The sequence below is a fragment of the Arachis hypogaea genome, chromosome 9 (assembly GCF_003086295.3).
Source record: "Arachis hypogaea cultivar Tifrunner chromosome 9, arahy.Tifrunner.gnm2.J5K5, whole genome shotgun sequence".
Classification (NCBI taxonomy): Eukaryota; Viridiplantae; Streptophyta; class Magnoliopsida; order Fabales; family Fabaceae; genus Arachis; species Arachis hypogaea.
This window is the reverse complement of record NC_092044.1, coordinates 106,870,498-106,890,830: the sequence shown is the minus strand read 5'-3', so window position 1 is coordinate 106,890,830 and position 20,333 is coordinate 106,870,498. Positions and strand designations below refer to the sequence as shown.

At 42.9% G+C, this 20,333-nt stretch overlaps 2 protein-coding genes across 2 annotated transcripts; both read right to left on the bottom strand.

Moving 5' to 3' along the window:
- Nucleotides 1–4,037, bottom strand: LOC140175195 (uncharacterized). Its single transcript, XM_072202139.1, has 3 exons — nucleotides 3,414–4,037; nucleotides 1,982–3,201; nucleotides 1–1,720 (listed from the first exon to the last, which is right to left on the bottom strand). The coding sequence occupies exons 1-3, from the start codon at nucleotides 4,035–4,037 to the stop codon at nucleotides 1–3; spliced, it is 3,564 nt and encodes a 1,187-aa protein (XP_072058240.1).
- Nucleotides 4,038–19,346: 15,309 nt separating this feature from the next.
- Nucleotides 19,347–20,000, bottom strand: LOC112709447 (uncharacterized mitochondrial protein AtMg00810-like). The gene is made up of 2 exons (XM_025761333.1): nucleotides 19,692–20,000; nucleotides 19,347–19,529 (listed from the first exon to the last, which is right to left on the bottom strand). Exons 1-2 carry the CDS (start codon nucleotides 19,998–20,000, stop codon nucleotides 19,347–19,349), a joined length of 492 nt encoding a protein of 163 aa, XP_025617118.1.
- Nucleotides 20,001–20,333: the final 333 nt, after the last annotated feature.

Below are 20,333 nucleotides of genomic sequence, written 5' to 3'. Positions count from 1 at the left end.
CTACTGAGCGAACGGCCGGGAAGTCGTCAGCAAGCTCAACTCGTTTGCCGGTGCCTTGGCAAAGTTGGCGTTCTGTTGGCACTTTATGCATTTTTTGACAAACTCTTTGGAATCTGCCATCATCGACGGCCAGTAGTACCCAACTCGGATCAACTTCCTTGCTAGGGCTTTTCCTCCGATGTGGTGCCCACAGCAGCCCTCGTGGACTTCCTTGAGGACGTAGTCCGTTTGGTCGGGGTGTAGGCACTTCAGTAGGGGTTGGCTGAGCCCCTTTCTGAACAGCTGTCCTTGGATGACAGCGTATTTGGCCGCTTCTCTCCTTAATTTCAACGCATCCTTTTCGTCACCAGGGACTTGGCCGTGTTCTAGGTAGTTGGTGATGGGGTCTAGCCATGAAGAACTTAGGGTTGTTATGTGTAGTGTAATTGCAGGTTCCCTTGTCATGCCTTGGATGAGAGACCGGTTTCCCTCCCCTGGCTTCGTGCTGGCTAATTTTGATAGAAGGTCTGCTCGTGTGTTCCTTTCCCTGGGTACATGCTGGACCGTGACCTCGTCGAACTTTTGGCTCAAGCTTTTGACCTTTTCCAAGTACTTCTGCAACAAGGGGTCCTTGGCTTGGTAGCTGCCGTTTACTTGGGAAGTGACGACTTGGGAATCGCTGCATACTTCCAGCCTTTTTGCGCCGACCTCTGTTGCTAGGGTCAAGCCTCCAATGAGGGCTTCATATTCTGCTTGATTGTTCGAGATGGGAAACTCGAATCTGACCGACTGTTCGTATACGACCCCGTTTGGACTTTCTAGGATGATCCCGGCTCCTCCGTAGGTCTGGTTGGAGGCTCCGTCCACATGGAGCTTCCACCGTGTGCCTATGTCTTCGCCTGGATCTCCTGTTACTTCAACCAAAAAATCCGCCATGGCCTGCGCCTTGATGGCTTGCCGGGGCTCGTATCGTATGTCATATTGAGAGAGTTCGATGGACCAAGTCATCATTCTTCCCGCCAGGTCGGGTTTTTGGAGAACTTGCCGAATCCCTTGGTCTGTCCTGACGACCACTTGGTGACTCTGGAAGTACTGCTTCAACCTTCTCGAGGAAGTTAGGAGCGCTAGGGCTAGCTTTTCCAACTTGCTATATCTTAATTCTGCTCCTTGCAGAGCCCTGCTTATGAAGTAGACTGGCTGTTGGGTTTTCCCGTCCTCCCGTACTAGCACTGCGGCCAGGGCTTCGCTTGTTATGGCGAGATACAGGTATAGTGGTTCCCCGTCCCTTGGCTTCCCGAGAACGGGGGGTGCCGCCAAGATTTCCTTGAAGTGTCGAAAGGCTTCTTCGCACGCTGGTGTCCATTCGAACGCCATCCCTTTCTTCATGAGGTTAAAAAACGGCAGGGCCTTTGCCGCCGAGGCTCCGAGAAACCGAGAAAGTGATGTCAACCTTCCTGCCAACCTCTGGACGTCCTTGATACATCCCGGGCTCTTCATCTGAAGTATTGCCTGGCACTTCTCCGGGTTAGCTTCTACCCCTCTTTGAGTTATCATGAATCCCAGGAACTTGCCGGCTTCCATGGCGAAGGCGCACTTGAGGGGGTTCAGCCTCATGCCATGTTGACGGAGGGATGCAAATACGCTTGCCAGGTCGTTTAGGAGGTCGTCAGGTCGTGTTGTCTTTGCCAGGATGTCGTCCACGTAAACTTCGACCGTTTTCCCTATGAGGTTGTGGAATATCCTGTTCATCAGCCTTTGATACGTTGCCCCTGCATTTTTCAAGCCAAATGGCATTACCTTATAGCAGAATGTTCCTCCTGGCGTTATGAACGCCGTTTTGTCCTCGTCTGGTCGGTGCATCGGTATCTGATTGTAACCAGAGTAGGCATCCATGAAACTCAGATACCGGTACCCCGCCGCAGCGTCGACGAGTGCATCTATGTTGGGGAGGGGGAAGCAATCTTTGGGGCATGCTTTGTTAAGGTCAGAGTAGTCCACGCACATTCTCCACCTGCCATTGTGTTTTTTCACCAATACCACATTTGAGAGCCACGTCGAGTAGTCCACTTCCCGTATGAAGCCTGCTTCTAGGAGGCCGGCCGTTTGCTTGGCTACCTCCTCTGCTCTTTCTGCCGACATCTTTCTCCTTCGTTGAGCCACTGGGCGTGCTTCCGGCTTGACGGCTAGGTGATGTGAGATGATTTGTGGATCTATGCCCGGCATGTCAGCTGGCGTCCATGCGAACAGGTCTCTGTTTGCCCTTATCATTTCAATTAAAGGCTCCTTCAGCTCATGTGGGAGGTTCTTGTTAACGAATGTGAACTTTTCCCCTTCGTCCCCGATGCTAAATTTCTCCAAGTCCCCTTCTGGTTCCGGCCTCGGCTTGTCCTCTACTCTGGCATCAAGGTCGGCTAGAAATACGCCAGATGCTTCCTTAGACTTCTTTCTGAGGGAAAGGCTGGCGTTGTCACAAGCGACCGCCGTCTCGAGGTCTCCCCTTATGGTCCCTATGGATCCATCATCGGTGACAAACTTCATAACTAACAACCTGGTGTTGATTATGGCTTCAAAATCGTTGATTGTTTTTCTTCCCAAGATGATGTTGTAGGCTGTGGAGTCTCGAAGGATTACGAATTCGGCCATCGCCGATCTTCGGCCTTGCATTTGTCCTACCGAGATCGGTAGGGAAATAACTCCGTCTGGTTTGATGAAGTGGTCGCCTAACCCGATGACCCCGTGCTGGTGGGTCGTCAAGTCGGCATCCTTTAGCCCCAGTGCGTCGAACACATTGCGAAACATGATGTTTGAATCAGCTCCTGTGTCGACAAGGATCCGTTTGACGAGGCCGGTTCCCACTCTGGCCGTTATGACCATGGGAGGGTTTTCCGGGGCGTCGCCGAACCATTGGTCTTCTGGGCCGAAAGAAATGGATGGGGGTTTTTTGGTGCTGTGCACTGGTGTGGATGAGATCGCCAGAACCTTGGCGTCTTTCTTGTGTGCCGACCGGGACTTCGGTGCAGTGTTTTTTGCCGTTACCACGTTTATCACAGTGAGGCCGTGGTCTCTGTCTTCGGGCTCCTGTCGCCGTTTGGTCGAGCGTGTCTTGCCTTCCTCATCCTGATCGCGATAACGCCTTCTCGGCTCCCTGATGAGATGGGAGAACGCTGCTAGCTTTCCTTCCCTTATCGCCTGTTCCAATGCATCCTTTAGGTCGAAGCAGTCCTGTGTTTGATGGCCATATCCCTTATGGCAGTCACAATAAAGGTTCTTGTTTCCACCTGTGCGGTCCTTGAGTGGTCGGGGCTTCGGAAGAATTCCCTTCTCAGCTATTTGTTGATAGACTTCTACAATGGGGAGGGTGAGTGGAGTGTAGTTAGTGAACTTCCCGACTCGAGGAACGACCTAGGAGCTTTGTTCGATGCCTCCTCCCTAACCTTTTCTTTTGCTCTCTCCCCGTCGCCACCGGACTGCCGAGTCTGACCGTAACCGGACTGCCGCTTATTGGCTGCCACGACTCGGCTGACTTCCTCGTCGTTTATGTACTCTTTGGCCACCGTTTGGATTTCATGCATCGTCCAAACCGGCTTCGTGGTAAGGTGTTTCCGGAAGTTCTCGTTGAGGAGGCCGTTCGTCAGGCAGAGACTGGCCACCGAGTCGGTCAAGCCGTCGATTTCCAAGCATTCGTCGTTGAACCGATCTAAGTACCTCCTGGTCGGCTCTCCTTGTCTCTGGGTTACCCCGAGGAGGTTGATAGGATGCTTGGCCTTTGCTATTCGCGTTGTAAATTGAGCCAGAAACGCGCGGCTGATGTCTGAGAAGCTATAGATGGAACCTTGAGGGAGGCCATTAAACCATCTGATCGCTGGTCCTGCTAAGGTTACCGGGAAGGCGCGGCACCTTACCTCGTCGCCTACTCCCTCCAGGTTCATCCTAGCCTCGAAGGCCGTGAGATGTTCTAGAGGATCTTGGGTTCCGTCATACCTCATGTCCGTTGGTTTGTCGAAGTGTTTCGGCAACCGGACCTCGAGGATAGATCGGTGGAACGGCGTGACACCCATTATCACAGGTTGTCGTGTTCTCTCGGATTTCCCTTCTCCGTCCTCACGTCCTCTTGCCGTTCGTCAAGATTGTCTGCCACGAGAGTAGATGACTGTGTCATTTCGTCTTCTCGGAATGGGTGATTCCTCTTGCGTGCCCTCTGCTTCAGTCCGGGATGCAGATATGCGCCGTGGGCGGCTTCGGTGAGAGCTCTCTTCTTCCTCGCCCCCGGGGGACGGGGTGTAGCTTGGATCGGTAAACCATCCATCCCTCTCCCGGTCGGCTAGCTGTCGTTCTAGGTTCTGGACTCTGTGGCGTAGCTCCTGCATTATTATGGCGCTATCGCCGCCCGTTCCTCCGAATGGTCGGGTTGTCGTGTGTCGTTGGGGGGATCTCCGGCCTCCCCTTTGCGAGGCGACGGAGGCTGCCCCTTCCGCTCCGGCTGCTCGAGCTCGGTCGCCGGGACCTGGCGCGACTTCCATTCAGGCAAAGAAAGTCCCCACAGACGGCGCCAATGTTCGTTCGTCGGGTTCCGAACGGATCGGGTGGACGGAAGATGTGACGTACTTCGGGGGAAGAGCCATTCTTCCCCTTATATACATGTCAGTGGTGGGCCCCGTGTGAGGTTAGGCCCATGATCCCAAGGGCGCTGCCCTGCAGCCGTGTGGGGGTCGTACAGGACGCGTGTCCGGGTCGGTTGGAATGCAGGCGTCCGGGTCGGGTAGAGCTTGGGTCAGGTTGACCCGTGTGGACCTTGGGCTGGGCCGTAACACAAATAGACAACATAGAGAAGGCCCCTCAAGTGTTCAAGATTCAAGAAGAATCTCCTCTGAGGTTCACGAGCCAGAGAAGGAGGGACAACCTCATGTCGCCGATCTCATGGGGCTGCTACACGGCCACCAAGGATGGCTAGAATAGCTGGAACAAGAACGATAGTGAGAAGCGGAGAGAAACCTAAGAAGAGAAGTTGAGCGACGAAAAGAGCTTGAAGGAAAGCTCTTAAGACTAGAATCCATCCTCCGAGATAGGAGTTCTCGCGCTGACCGAGAAAACACCCCATTGGGGAGGGGTGAAGATTCGTTCAGTGAAGACATCATGAGGGCAAAAGTTCCAAGGAACTTTAAAAGCCCTGACATGGATCTGTACGACGGAACTACCGACCCAAAGCATCACCTAAGTAAATTTAAAAGTCGGATGTACTTGGTGGACACGTTGGATGCAACGCGCTGCAAGGCATTTTTGAAGACTTTAACAAAGGCGGCCATGAAGTGGTTTGATGGATTACCCTCCAGGTCGGTTACCAGTTTCAACGATCTTTCATGTAAATTCCTTACGTATTTTTCAATTCAAAAAGATAAAGTCAAGCATGCACCTAGCCTACTAGGAGTAAAACAGGAGGTCGGAGAACCCCTGAGAGATTACATGGAGAGGTTCAACAAAGCATGCTTGAAAATTCAAGATCTGCCCACGGAAGCAGTGATCATGGGCCTAGTAAATGGACTTCGAGAAGAACCCTTCTGTCAGTCCATCTCGAAAAGACATCCGACTTCTTTGAGTGATGTACAAGAAAGAGCCGAAAAGTACATCAACATGGAGAAAAATTTCATACTGTGGGAGCCGAGCTGGCGATCCGGACACCCTCACCCATCAAGGGAAAAGGAGAGGGAGCCCAAGAAGAAAGAAGAAGTTGGGTCTGAAAGGCCCAGAAGATATCATTCTTACACTCTCCTACGAGCTTCCCTAGTCGATATTTACAGGGAAATTTGTCACATTGAAAAGTTACCTCCCCTCAACCTATCAAGAACAAGAAAGGGGGGAGTCGTAGCGAATACTGTGAATATCACAAGTTATATGGGCACTGATGAGCGGATAATTTATACGCTGACATTATTTTAGGTAGTTTTTAGTAGGATCTAGCTACTTTTTGGGATGTTTTTATTAGTTTTTATGCAAAATTCATATTTCTGGACTTTACTACGAGTTTGTGTATTTTTCTGTGATTTCAGGTATTTTCTGGCTGAAATTGAGGGACCTGAGCAAAAATCTGATTCAGAGGCTGACAAAGGACTGCAGATGCTGTTGGATTCTGACCTCCCTGCATTCGAAGTGGGTTTTCTGGAGCTACAGAACTTCAAATGGCGCGCTATCAATTGATTTGGAAAGTAGACATCCAGAGCTTTCCAGCAATATATAATAGTTTATACTTTGCTCAAGTTTTGATGATGCAAACTGGCGTTTAGACGCCCCTTCTCTGCCTTATTCTGAAATCAAAACGCCAGAACTGGCATAAAAGTTGGAGTTAAATGCCCAAACTGGCACCAAAGCTGGCATTTAACTCCAAGAGAGGTCTCTACATGTATAAAGCTCATTGCTCAGCCCAAGCATACACCAAGTGGGCCCGAAAGTGGATTTCTGCATCATTTACCCATTTCTGTAAACCCTAGTAGCTAGCTTCATTATAAATAGGACCTTTTACTATTGTATTTTCATCTTGGAATCTTTGAACCATTGTTCACGTTTTGGGAGGCTGGCCACTCGGTCATGCCTACCCTATTTTCACTTATGTATTTTCAACGGTGGAGTTTCTACACACCATATATTAAGGTGTGGAGCTCTGCTGTTCCTCGAGTATTAATGCAATTACTACTGTTTTCTATTCAATTCATGCTTATTCTTATTCTAAGATATCTGCTTGCACTTCAACTTGATGAATGTGATGATCCGTGACACTCATCATCATTCTCACCTATGAACGCGTGACTGACAACCACTTCCGTTCTACTTAAGATTGAGCGTGTATCTCTTAGCCTCCATTCTGAAAGATCAGAGTCTTCGTGATATAAGCTAGAATTATTGGCGGCCATTCCTAAGATCCGGAAGGTCTAAACCTTGTATGTGATATTCCGAGTAGGATCTGGAAAGGGATGACTGTGACGATATTCAAACTCGCGAGTGTTGGGCGTAGTGACAGACGCAAAAGGATAGTAAATCCTATTCCAACATGATTGAGAACCGATAGATAATTAGCCGTGCGGTGACAGCGCATTTGGACCATTTTTACTGAGAGGAAGGGAGGTAGCCATTGACGCCGGTGAAACCCGAACATACAACTTGCCATAGAAAGGAGTATGAAGGATTTGATGAAGGCAGCAGGAAAGCAGAGATTCAAGAGGGATGAAGCATTTCCATATGCTTATCTGAAATTCCCACCAATGAATTACATAAGTATCTCTATCTTTATTTTATGTTTATTTATCTTTTAATTATGAAAACTCTATCACCCATTTGAATCCGCCTGACTGAGATTTACAAGGTGACCATAGCTTGCTTCAAGCCGACAATCTCCGTGGGATCGACCCTTACTCACGTAAGGATTATTACTTGGACGACCCAGTGCACTTGCTGGTTACGAGTGAGATTACAATTGTGCGTACAAGTTGTTGGCGCCATTATGTATCACAATTTCGTGCACCAGGCACTCTACCAATGATTATTACGAGTTAAAAAATGTAATAGAAAAATTGGCCATGGAAGGTCGGCTTGATAGATATCTCATGGAAAGGTCGGACAATCATGGAAAGAGGAAACGAGATGAGTAAGATCGGAGAGATCCGCTACCACGGACTCCGGAACGACATATATATGATCTCGGGAGGTTTTTCTGGGGGAGGACTCACCAAATCATCTCGTAAAAGACATCTGAAGGAAGTTTACCAAGTCGGGAGTGAACTACCCGACCTCCCAACCATCTCTTTCACCAAAGAAGACGAGCAGGGTATTGTTCCCGGATATGACGATCCGGTGGTAATTACCATGATCCTCGCCAATGCTCATCTACACAGAACCCTGGCGGATCAAGGAAGCTCGACTGATATCCTGTTCGAGCCAGCGTTTGATAAGTTGGGATTGGACAAAAAGGAGTTAAGGGCATACCTTGACACCCTCTACGGATTGGGGGACACACCAATAAAACCACTGGGATTCATACCCCTACATACAACTTTTGGAAAGGGGATGAAATCCAAGACTCCGAGCATCAACTTTATTGTCGTCGATGTGGGTTCGGCCTATAATGCCTTGATAGGTAGAACGACCCTAAATCTGCTTGGAGCAGTGGTATCTACCCCTCATCTTTGCATGAAATCCCCAACACTAGAGGAAATTGCAACCATCAGGGGAGATCAGAAGATGGTAAGAAAGTGTTACAACGAGAGCCTAAACCTGAGGGGTAAAGGCAAGGAAGTGAACACCATTGAGCTCAGAGGCATCTGCGTTAAAGAAGAACTGTTACCACAGCCCGGAGGAGAGACTGAAGAGGTACAGATCGGACAAAAGGACGAAAAAAATACCAATATAGGAGCCAATTTAAAAGGAGATTTGAAGCAGAAGCTGTTAAGGCTCCTACAAAAAAACTCTGACCTCTTCGCCTGGAAAGCTTCCGACATGCCCGGGATAGATCCCGAGCTCATGACGCATAAATTGTCAGGATTCCCAGGATCCTGACCTATTCAACAGAGAAGACAGAAGCTCGGTCCTGAACGGGCTCAAGTGGTCAAAGAACAAATACAAGCCCTCCTAGAGGTCGGCTTTATCAGAGAAGTCAATTATCCGGCTTGGCTGGCAAATATGGTGTTAGTTAAGAAGCAGAATAGCAAGTGGAGGATGTGTATTGACTAGACCGACTTGAACAAGGTGGGTCCAAAAGACCCATATCCTCTTCCAAATACTGATGCCCTAGTAGATTCCAGCTCGAGATATCAATACTTGTCCTTCATGGATACATACTCGGGATATAACCAAATCCCGATGTATAGGCTGGATCAGGAGAATACATCTTTCATCACGCCTAGAGCAAATTACTGCTATGTGGTCATGCCCTTCGGGTTAAAAAATGCAGGAGCCACTGATAAACCTCATTTTTAAGGTTTATCTTGTGTTGAATTTATAGCATTTTATTAACCTTTCCTCACATTTATTCCATAAATTAGCATAGTTTTGTGGTTGTTTCCTTATGTGTGCTTAGATGTGAAAACATGCTTTTTGGACCTTTAACTTGATGATTTTAATCTCCCTTTGATTCCATTAGATGCCTTGATGTGTTTGTTAGTGATTTTAGGTTAGAAAAGGCTAGGAATGGATCAAAGGAGTGAAGATAAAGCATGCATAGTGGAGAAATCATGAAAAGCCAAAGATTTGAGACAAAGCCATGGACGCGCACGCGCACTAGCTGCGGACGCGCGGATTGCGTAATGCTCCAGGGGCCCGCACGCGCACTGTGCGCGCCCACACCGAAAGCCGCACGTGACCTTTTTAGTCAAACTCGTGCCTGGCGATTTTGGAGGGTTTCCAACCCCATTTGGAGCTGAGTTTTTGGCGGGAAAAGATAAAAGGAACCAGGGATTGAAGGGAAAGGCATAATTCATCATCTTTTATTCATTCATATACTTTAGATCTAGTTTTAGTTTAGTTTTCTAGAGAGAGAAGCTCTCACTTCTCTCTAGAATTAGGATTAGGATTAGGTTTAATTCTTCCTTAGATCTAGATTTAATTCTTGCTTTGATTCACTTTTCCTCTATCAATTCTTGCTCCTCTACTCTTCATCTATCTAGTTTTGTGCTTCAATTCTTATAATTCTCATACTTTGTTGTGGATCTACTTTTGTTCTTTTGTTTCTCTTTTAATGTAATTTGAGGTAATTCATGATAATTATGATTTTCTTGATTGTTGTTGTTAATTCTTTGCATTTGATTGTCGATAGATTCTATTCTTGTTGTGATTTTACTATGCTTTCTTTTTGTGCATTCCAAGTGTTTTATGATATGCTTGGAAGAATTTTAGAGTAGAATTTTATATTCTTGACTTGGGAAGGTAACTTAGAAATTCTTGAGTTACTAATGTCCAAGTGATTGATGATTGATAGCCATTAACGCTAGTTCTCACTAAGTCAATTAGTGGAAAGCTAGGACTTATGGACTTGGATTGATATAGCTCACTTGACCTTCCTCTACCATTAGTTAGAGGATGACTTAGTGGGATTGATCCTTGCAATTATCATGTTGTGGTTAGTAATAAGGATAGAGATCCTTAATCATCAATCCTTGCCAAGACCGTCTTATCATTTGAATTCCGTTGTCATTTACTTTTCTTATTTCTTACTCCAAAACCCCAAAATATATATGTCCATAACCAATAACAAGAACACTACCCTGCAATTCCTTTGAGAGATGACCCGAGGTTCCAATATTTCAGTTTATAGATTTTAGGGGTTTGTTACTTGTGACAAATAAATTTTTGTATGAAAGGATTCTTTGTTGGTTTAGAAACTATACTTGCAACGAGACTTCAATTGTGAAATTCTAAACCGTCAAAAATCCGATCATCAGCTACATACCAAAGGTTGATGAACAAGGTGTTTGCACCTCACCTTGGGGGTTTAATGGAAGTATAGGTGGACGACATGTTAATAAAAACCAAGGATGAGGCCAACCTCCTGACCAACCTCTCACAAGTCTTCAGCACCATAAGGGCGCAAGGGATGAGATTGAATCCCACAAAGTGTACATTTGCAGTAGAGGCCGAAAAGTTTCTAGGATTTATGCTAACATGATTGAAGTTAACCTGGATAAGTGTAGAGCAGTCCTGGAAATGAAGAGCCCGACCTGTTTAAGGGAAGTCCAGCAGTTGAATGGCCGATTTGCAGCTCTCTCCAGGTTTTTAGCAGGATTAGCATTAAGATCCCTACCATTTTTTTCTCTACTAAGAAAAGGATGCCAGCTCGAATGGACTCCCGGATGTGAAGAAGCTTTCCAAGAGTTCAAAAGGTTTTTAAGCCAACCTCCCGTTCTGACTCGACCTAAAATCGGGAAAGAACTCGTCCTGTATTTGTCTGTAGTCGAAAAGGTCGTGGCGTCAGCACTGATACGGAAGATGAGGTCGGGCAGCATGTTGTATACTTCACCAGTAAAGTTCTGCAAGGCCCCGAGTTAAGGTACCAAAAACTCGAGAAGTTTGCGTATGCCTTAATAGTGGCGTCTCGAATGCTACGACCTTATTTTCAAGCTCATACAATAAAAGTTCGAACGAACTAGCCCATGAAGCAAATTCTTCTAAAAACAAATATTGCGGGTAGAATGGTTCAATGGGCTATGGAACTATCCGAGTTCGACCTGAAGTATGAAACTTGGACAGCAATTAAAGCCCAATGCCTGACCAACTTCATGGCAGAATACGTGGGAGATCAGGAGGAGGTTTCCACAATTTGGGAGTTGTACGTGGACGGCTCTTCCAATAAAGTCAGAGGCGGTGCAGGCTTGATACTGGTCAACCAAGAGGAGACCTAAATAGAAGTCTACCTCAAATTTGAATTCCTGGCCTCCAACAATCAGGCCGAATATGAAGCCTTGATTGCCGGGTTGAAGTTAGCAGAAGAAGTCGGTGTAACCAAAATAGTGGTCTTTAGTAACTCTCAAGTGGTGACTTCTCAAATCAACGGAGAGTATCAGACTAAAGACCCAAACATGAAAAGGTACTTAGACAAAATGTTAGAGTATCTTAGGCGATTCTTAAAGACCGAGGTCAGACACATAACTCGGGAGCATAACAGCAGAGCAGACACCCTCTCCAAGTTAACAAGTACCAAGCCAGAAAGAAATAACAGAAGTCTGATCCAAGAAACCCTCCAAGAGCCCTTTGTTACGAAGACGGGGGCTAAACAAGATGTCTTAAAGGTATCCGGCTTAGACCTTGGGTGGATGACCCCATTAATCGAATACATAAAATTCGACATCCTACTCAAGAAGGAAAAAGAAGCCAAGAAAATCCGAAGGGAGGCACAAAGTTATACCTTGGTGAAAAATATCCTCTATAGAAGAGGAATATCCATACTACTGCTGAAGTGCCTCCCGACCTCAAAGACAACAGAAGTTTTAAAAGAGGTGCACAACGGCATTTGCGGAAATCATCTCGGAGTAAGGTCTTTAGCTAGAAAAGTTATCCGAGCTAGATTTTACTAGCTGACCTTGTAGAAGGATGCTACCAACTTCGTGAAAAAATGTCAGCCATGCCAAATGTATGCTAACTTTCATGTTGCTCCCTCCGAAGAACTTATCAGCATAACTTCTCCATGGCCTTTCACAAAATGGGGATTGGACCTACTCGGACTTTTTCCCCAAGCGCCTGGACAAGTAAAATACCTCATAGTGGGGGTAGACTACTTCACGAAGTGTTTCGAAGCAGAGCCCTTAGCCACCATCACAGCTCAGAGAAGTCGGAAGTTCCTCTACAAGAATATCATTACTAGGTACAAAATTTCCCATTCCATCACCAAGGATAATGGTAGCCAGTTCACCGACTCTACATTCATAAACTTGGTAGCCAGTATGAAAATCAAGCATCAGTTCACCTCGGTTGAGCACCCACAAGCAAATGGACAAGCAGAAGCAGCCAATAAAGTCATACTGGCCGGATTGAAGAAAATGTTTCAAGATGCAAAGGGGGCTTGGGCCGAGGAGCTCCCTCAAGTGTTATGGGCCTACGAACCACACCTCAATCAGCTACTGGAGAAACACCCCTCCGACTCGCTTATGGCATAGAATCCATGATAACAGTTGAAGTCAACGAGCAAAGTCCAAGAGTGAGGTTCTATGATGAGGTTGGCAATATTCAGGCACATAAAGAGGAATTCGAGCTACTCCTTGAAGTCTCGGAACAGGCCCTGATAAGGGAAGCAGCACTAAAGAAAATGATGACGAACAGGTACAACAAAACAGTCATTCGTAGAAGCTTCACCTCAGATGACTTGGTCTTGATTAAGAATGACATCGGCGTAAACAAGTCAGGCGAAGGAAAGCTCACCGCCAACTGGAAAGGGCCATATAAGATAAGTGAAGTCCTCTGAAAAGGGTATTAGAAAATATCCGACTTGAACGGCGCCGATCTCCCTAGGTTGTGGCATGCCTACAACATGAAGTGATATTATAGCTATAAGCGAACTCCGCTCCCTGATATACTCTTTTTCTTGACTTCACGGTTTTTTCCCGGAAAGGGTTTCCCTGAAGGGAGTTTTAACGAGGCATCAAAGCGGGGACTAAGGGTTAAAAGTTGTAAATCCCTTAGTAGCTAAAACAACTTTGTAAAAATTATCTCCATCAAAGGACAAGCATTTATTTTATCTCTTCATAATTCCGTTATTGTTATTATTATTCTACGAAACGTACCGATTTAAGCTCGAAAAAGCGTGAAAATCTCTTGACTGACCTAAATGGTTGGCGAGATAAAATGACGAGGTACAAGTCGGTGTAAAGAGGTTACAAAAGACAATCATGATAACTCGGAAATAATATCTCTAACGACACAAGTCGGAAAGCCCGAGAAAAAATAAAATGCATCGCAAAAATAACCTAAACTATGAGAACAATTCAATAAAAAAATTGAATATATAAAGTCGAAATAATAGAAACAAAAGAGATACGAAAATCCCTCAAGGATAGAAGCAAAGGTTTTTCTCAAAATTACTCGGCAAAAAGTTATTGAAAAGTTTTGGACGATAGCAAAATTGTCTAATGTAGATAAAACAGTCCATATGACGAAAAGCTTTTTTTTGTAGACCAAAAAGATCAAAAAAAGGTTTTTCACAAAAAGCCTTATAAAGTTAAAAGATCAATCAACAAAATTTTTTCAAAGCATCAAAAATGCCCGCAAACGTACATAATAAAAATATTTTGTTAAAAGGCCCTTATCTAAAAAGGACCAGCAAAACAAATAATTGTTGTTAATGACCCTGTTAAGGATCAAGTGTCAGAAGCCACCACATAAAACAAACATATATAAGAAAATTGTTCAAAAAGGACCCACAAGCCGGGCCCTAGTAGTTAAAAATCATTGAAAAAGAGGATTGGAGTCATCAATAGGAGTGGAACTCGGGTCTACTACAGGAGTCGGAAGGGTCGGAGGGATCTCTTCGGCGGCAGATATCAGAGTTTTGGCTGGTTGAGAAGAAGAGCTCGGCAGGAATCCTTCCTTTTGCTCCACCTCACGAGGAGGGGATTCAATAATACGCTACCCACAAGTCTTCAATTCAGAATCAGTCTCAGGACGAGGAGGAGAGACAATCTCCCCATTGACGACCACTTTGTCGGGATGGAGGGGTAAAAGGTCCTAGTCGAGAGTGATGACTCCGACTTTTTCCTTGAACACCCTAAACGCCTCCTCAGAACTTTCAATGATGGAATCCTCCAAGTCCTGATAGGCCTCCCGATTTCGATTCAGCTGCTTCTTCAGATCAATAATTTTGAAAAAGGCCCTCACATAACTCTCCTCAGCCTTACTCTTCATTCCCTCAGGCAAAGCACATTGGCCCATTAAATTTTTCTCCCTCTCCTTGAACTGAGCAAGCTTATCTCTCAGCCGGGTATTCTCATCTTGCAGCCTCTTCTCCTCTTCCAAATATAGAGCAATCCTCCCCTGAAGATCCTCTATGGATTTTTTAGAAGAACGCAAGGGAGTTTTGTTGAGTATATCAAGAAGAGGAGTACAGACCCCAGCAATCCGAATTCCCCCCAGCAGTTTTGTAAGGAAGCATCATCCATGGAAATTTGGCTAAAAGGAAGGATGTGCTACCTTGCGAACTTCGGACCATCAAAACCGGTCTCCCCAACAGTGGAGGAACCAGTCTCCAAGGTCTTTCGCTTCTTCTTTTCAGGCTCGGTGGAGGGCTGAATAGGTGGGGCAGGGGCAGGAGGAGGAAGGGAAGAAGTATGAATAGGGTTTACCAGAATGGGACGGGAAGAGGAGGTCCCCGAACCAGAATCTCGGAGAGGAGGAGTGCCAAAAGCTCCGACCTTCGCACCATCAAGACGGGTGCGAGCATTCCTCTTCACCTCTTAAACTTTATTGTATGCTACCTTTTACCTGACTTTTACCATTTCTGAAAGAAAGAACAAAAGTTGATTAGCCTACAAACCGGAAATGAACAGTTTGCAAGTTGGAATTCATCAAAAGCAGCCACAAAGAAACAAAAACTACCTAGCTCAGTTTGGACGAAACTCGGAGGGCCAAGAAGAAATTTCTTAGTATCCAAGTTTGGAGCTCGCCCCCAGGCCTCTTGAAAAAATCCAACAATGGCCTCCTCTACCTCATCCAAGTCATCTAGGCTATATTTATCAACGGGGGAGGCCTCCAACCAGTATAGAGGAAACTGGGGTTTGTTGCTCTCATTCAAGAAAAAAGGATGATGGCCTTCTACAGCATGGATCTTAAAGAAAAAGTTTTTTTATGTCATGGAATGATTCATCAAAGATGGAAAAAACTTTCTGACCTTGAATAGCCCAAAAAGACACCCACTACTGTTTGTTTTATTTATTAGAAGCACTAAAAGTCTTGGTCAGGTGGAACAGATAGAAAAAGATTTTTTAAGAAATCGGAAAATCAAGCTCTTGGCTGACAAGTTGGTAAATCTTTATAAAATCCCAATAATTGGGATGAAGCTGGGTAGGGGCAATTCAACAATGAGATAAAACCCCCATATCAAAGTTGAAAAAAGGAAAGGAAACCCCCAAGCGGGTAAAAAGGCAGTCATACATGAAAAAGAAGTGAGGCTCAGAATCATTGATCCTCCCACAGCGAACCCGATTGTCAGGATCTGGGGCTACTAGTTCGTATTTTGGTTCGTCAGCATCAATGATACAGATCCTATGGTGTTTGCGGAGCTCGGTTTAGAAAACAGTATCCACTAGAGGGTGTTCAGAAAGCACGGAGGAATCTACCCATCTTAAAAGGGTTTCAGGGATATAAGAAGACATTTTTCTCAGAAAAATAAAATATAAGGAAATATACCTACATGACACAAAGAAAAAGAAACCATAAAAAAATAGGGTTCTAACAATAAGACAGTTCTTTAGCAGATAAAGAAAACAGCCAGCAAGCAGTGAAAGAAAATAACTCCTCTAAGAGAAGAACATAGAAATCCCAAAGTTTCTCACTACAACAGCAAGCATGCATCAAAGATATGCCTCAAAACTCCTCTCCTGACATACGGTACAACAAATGGGAATAAAAGAAAATACGGTGAAAACAACGAAGGAAAGCAAGATAAGAAGAACTAACCTTCTTTGTAAAGTCACCAAAGGGAAGAATTCCAGTAGCCAAGGTGAAGCACCCACGAACGAAAGGCCAAAGGGAGTTTTGAGTGAAAGAGTGAAGGTGCAAGGAAAGACACTTCAAAGAGAAGACGAAAGAAAACAAAGAAATGAGAGGGAAAAGTATTTATAACGTACTAGGGAATAACAGTAAAACGACGTTGTCATTAAAGAAACATACCGTTACTAATGTAACTATTCCCCCACGTGTAAATGCAAGCCCTGAACGGACGTGACGTTTGATTAGACGCGACAGTTGAGAAATTCAAAATCACGTCGATTTTAAACTAAAATCATGTTGTTTTTTCGACTTGAATAGAACCGAGTTCAATTAATACTCGAATCCAACTCATAGCTAAGAGATCGGACTCGAGTGGGGGCACTGTTTATGCCCTGACCCAACACTATGGTCCAAACCCAAGTAAGCCAAAAAAGGCCCAATCAAAAGGATGGTTTCTGCCGCTTACCCAACCTCCTCAAAGAGGTCGGATTCGACATGAGCTGACAGATAACACTTATACATATAAGTAACTACCCCCTAAAATCTCTCACCCACTTTTAGAAGAGATATCTCAAAAACTCTAGAATAAAGGGATGGTTATCCACCTTCAGAAGTAGAACTACTCCAACGGTGGTTATTGGATCATCACCTATAAATACACTGACACACTCAGTTAAAAACTAAGTTCCAATACACTAAAAACCTGTTTATCCCCTTACTAACTTAGGCATCAGAGTGTCTTTGTAGGTACCACCCCTTCATTCTCTCACATACACAACTCAGACGACGGCTCCCAGACGCAAAGCAAGTCGGAGACCGCCTTTTCCCAGCGTTTGGGCCTCTCATTCAAGCCCAATCCATCTATTTCAGGTTACCTACGTAATAGTAATCTAGTAACTAGAGTACTAGTTAATTCTGCTAATTATAATATAAGTCCTAAATAAAAAGTCTAACAACGCAAAAAAAAATATTCCGACACCATTATCCAAATTTAACCCTATTTTAATTTTTCTGAGTATTACTCATTGTAAAATTAAAAGACTAGCCGCATATCCCACCTTTCCCTCTCACTCCCAATCCCGCCACACTCTGCGGTCTTCCTCTCATTCTCACACCCCATTCACGTCGTCGCACCGCCCCCCACAATCAGTGTCGATCATCCGCTCGCTGCATCAACGATCCGGGTCTTCTCGCGCCAACAATGATGCCCACAATCCCACGAAGGAAACCAACTTATATGATCCTCCTTTGCGCCGTCGCATCCAGTCACGCCGTCAACTAGCCCTCGCCCGACCCCACCCACACAATTTGTTCGCTGTGAAAGGTGGACAAAAAACTCTCTCGCTGTTAATTGCAATAGATACCCTGAAAAGGTAACTGTGGGGTGTTTTTTTTAATTAAAATTCGAATGTTTGTTTTATTAAATTTAAATATTTTTTGTTGAACTTCGAAAATTTTTTTTATAAAACTTATAATGTTTTTTTGAATTTAAATTTGTGATGTTTCTTTTATTGATGTAGGTCGGTCCTGTGTAATGTATAAAAAAAATACAGTGACAATACGTTAGACAGTTGAAGATAAAGTACCAATACAAAAATTTTATGTTGACGAAATGATTATACGATAACAGTCATTAGAGGTTATGTTTCACTAATTCTAATAATTTGATGGCATTAATCCTAATTATTTAAAATTTTATTTTTTAATAAATTGTTTAAGTTGGCTGATAGTTTAGTTATCTCCCTACACTTTCTCTATATTCCTAGTACATTTACTTTCGGATCATAGAATGAAGTCTGTAATTAGTGTTCATTGTTAGTATAAATTATTATTATTATTATTATTATTATTATTATTATTATTATTATTATTATTATTATTATTAATTATCATGATAATGAATGATCACGAAATCCTTTTCATCATCGCTCATCCATTACGATCAGTGAAAATTTGTGGCCTTATTCATCCCATTTTTTTTGGTCAAGTGTCAACAATAACATGTCGTATTCTTGATTCTTTTCGTTTTTGGTGTTTGTATTCTAGGTTTAGAAAAAGCTGAAATCATATCCCAACCCGTACCTGGACTAGCACCCCTACAAAAGAACTCTCAACAAAGCCCAAATAAAATAGGGGATGAATTTAGAAAAAAAAAAAAAAAAAAAACAGGGATGAATTTAAAAGATGGCAATAGGGGTATTTTGGGGTTCTTACTTGTTAGAGGTATTTTAGATTTTTCACGTTTGCTTTAACAATTTAACACTGGATTATACTACATGTATAAAGAAACAGTCATCAAGTAAGCATTGCGTATAAAATTATGGGATAAAATATTATTTTAATTTTTAATATCTGAATTAAATTTTAATTTATTTTTAATATTTTAAACATTTTTTTATTTAAAAGTTTTTAAAGAATTTATTATTATATAATTATTAAATTTAATATAAATAATTAATAAAATTACTGATGTAAACGTTAATTAACGAATCTTAAAAAAATTAGGAGTCCAAATATATAATTAAATATATAAATTATGTAAAAGTATTTATATTTAAATTAAATGTGTTAATTTTAGGAGACCAAATATATAATTAAATATATAAATTATATAAAAGTATTTATATTTAAATTAAATGTATTAATTTTTTATTTTTAAGTTACTATAAATTTATAATTATAGGATTGCAATAATGTCTGAAATTATAATAAATAGATGCTTTCGTTTGTCTAAAATAGTGTCTAAGATTTTGAAGATCAACAAAATATAAATGACTACATTTAAAATTTAACAAGATTCTTTTTAAAAGATTAAAATTATTTCAATAAACACTTTTATATATATAATTGTTTATCTAATAAATCATGTGAAATTAATTTATCTATTTTATAGTTTAATTAAAAAATAATTTTGTATTATAAAATTTAAAAATTACTAAAATAGTATGAAATAATTTGTTTATATTATTTATTATTTTATAGTTGGATTTTATTTAATAAAATTATTATTGTTAGAAACAAGGACCTAAACTAGAGAAAAGATTTTTGTATTATTGAGTGTCTTATGAAAGTACAATATACAAGGGGTATTTATAGCTGCTAACAGAATCAAAGTCATAAAAGTATAGAATTCTACAATTAATATACAGATACGCTATATAAATACACATGATACTAATTGATCTAATTTGATTCTAATTATTCTCGTAATATTCCCCCTCAACAAGAGCACGGTATTCAGCTTCTGTGCTTGATCGAGTAGTAAATGTTTGCTTCTTAGCTTGCCAAAAAATGAGGGAGTCTCCAAGAAACAAATAATAACCAGTAGTGGAACGATAATCAGTGGGATCACCAGTCCAATAAACATCTGAATACGCCTGAAGGGATAAAGATAAATAGGCAGAAAAATGAAGTCCATGGAATATGGTGCCTTTGATGTAGCGAAGAATGCGAAGAACTGCTACATAGTGAGTAGTACGAGGAGCCGATAAAAACTGGCTAAGAACATGAACCGGGTAGGCGATGTCCGGTCAGGTGACAGTTAAGTAGACGAGTTTTCCAACTAGCTGTCGATAAAGAGTAGGATTATCCAAAACAATGTCATCCATAGGAATAAATCGAATATTGGGCTCAAGAGGAGTAGATTCAGTGTGACTATCTGTAAGTCTGGCTCGAGCAAGAAGATCTGAAGCATATTTGGCTTGAGAGATATAGATGCCATCAACGGTGGATATGACTTCTAGACCAAGAAAGTAGCTGAGAGAACCAAGATCTTTCATCTCAAAAGTACGATGAAGGGACGCCTTGAGATCAAAGATACCATCAGCATTAACTCCAGTAATGATCATGTCATCGACATACAAAAGTAGAAGAACAATTTCACGTTCACTTTTACGAATGAAGAGAGCATTCTCATGTGGGCTGCAAGTAAAACCAAGATTGCATATGGTAGTGCTAAACTTGTCAAATCATTCACGAGGAGCTTGCTTAAGTCCATAAAGTGCCTTGCGAAGGAGACAGACTTTACTAGAAGGACAAGGATACCCCGAAGACGTTTCATGTAGACTTTCTTTTTCAAATTCCCATTAAGGAATGCATTCTTCACATCCATCTAATTGAGAGATCATTTTTTAACCGCAGCAATGGCAAGGAAAGGTCGAACAGACGTAAGACGAGCGACA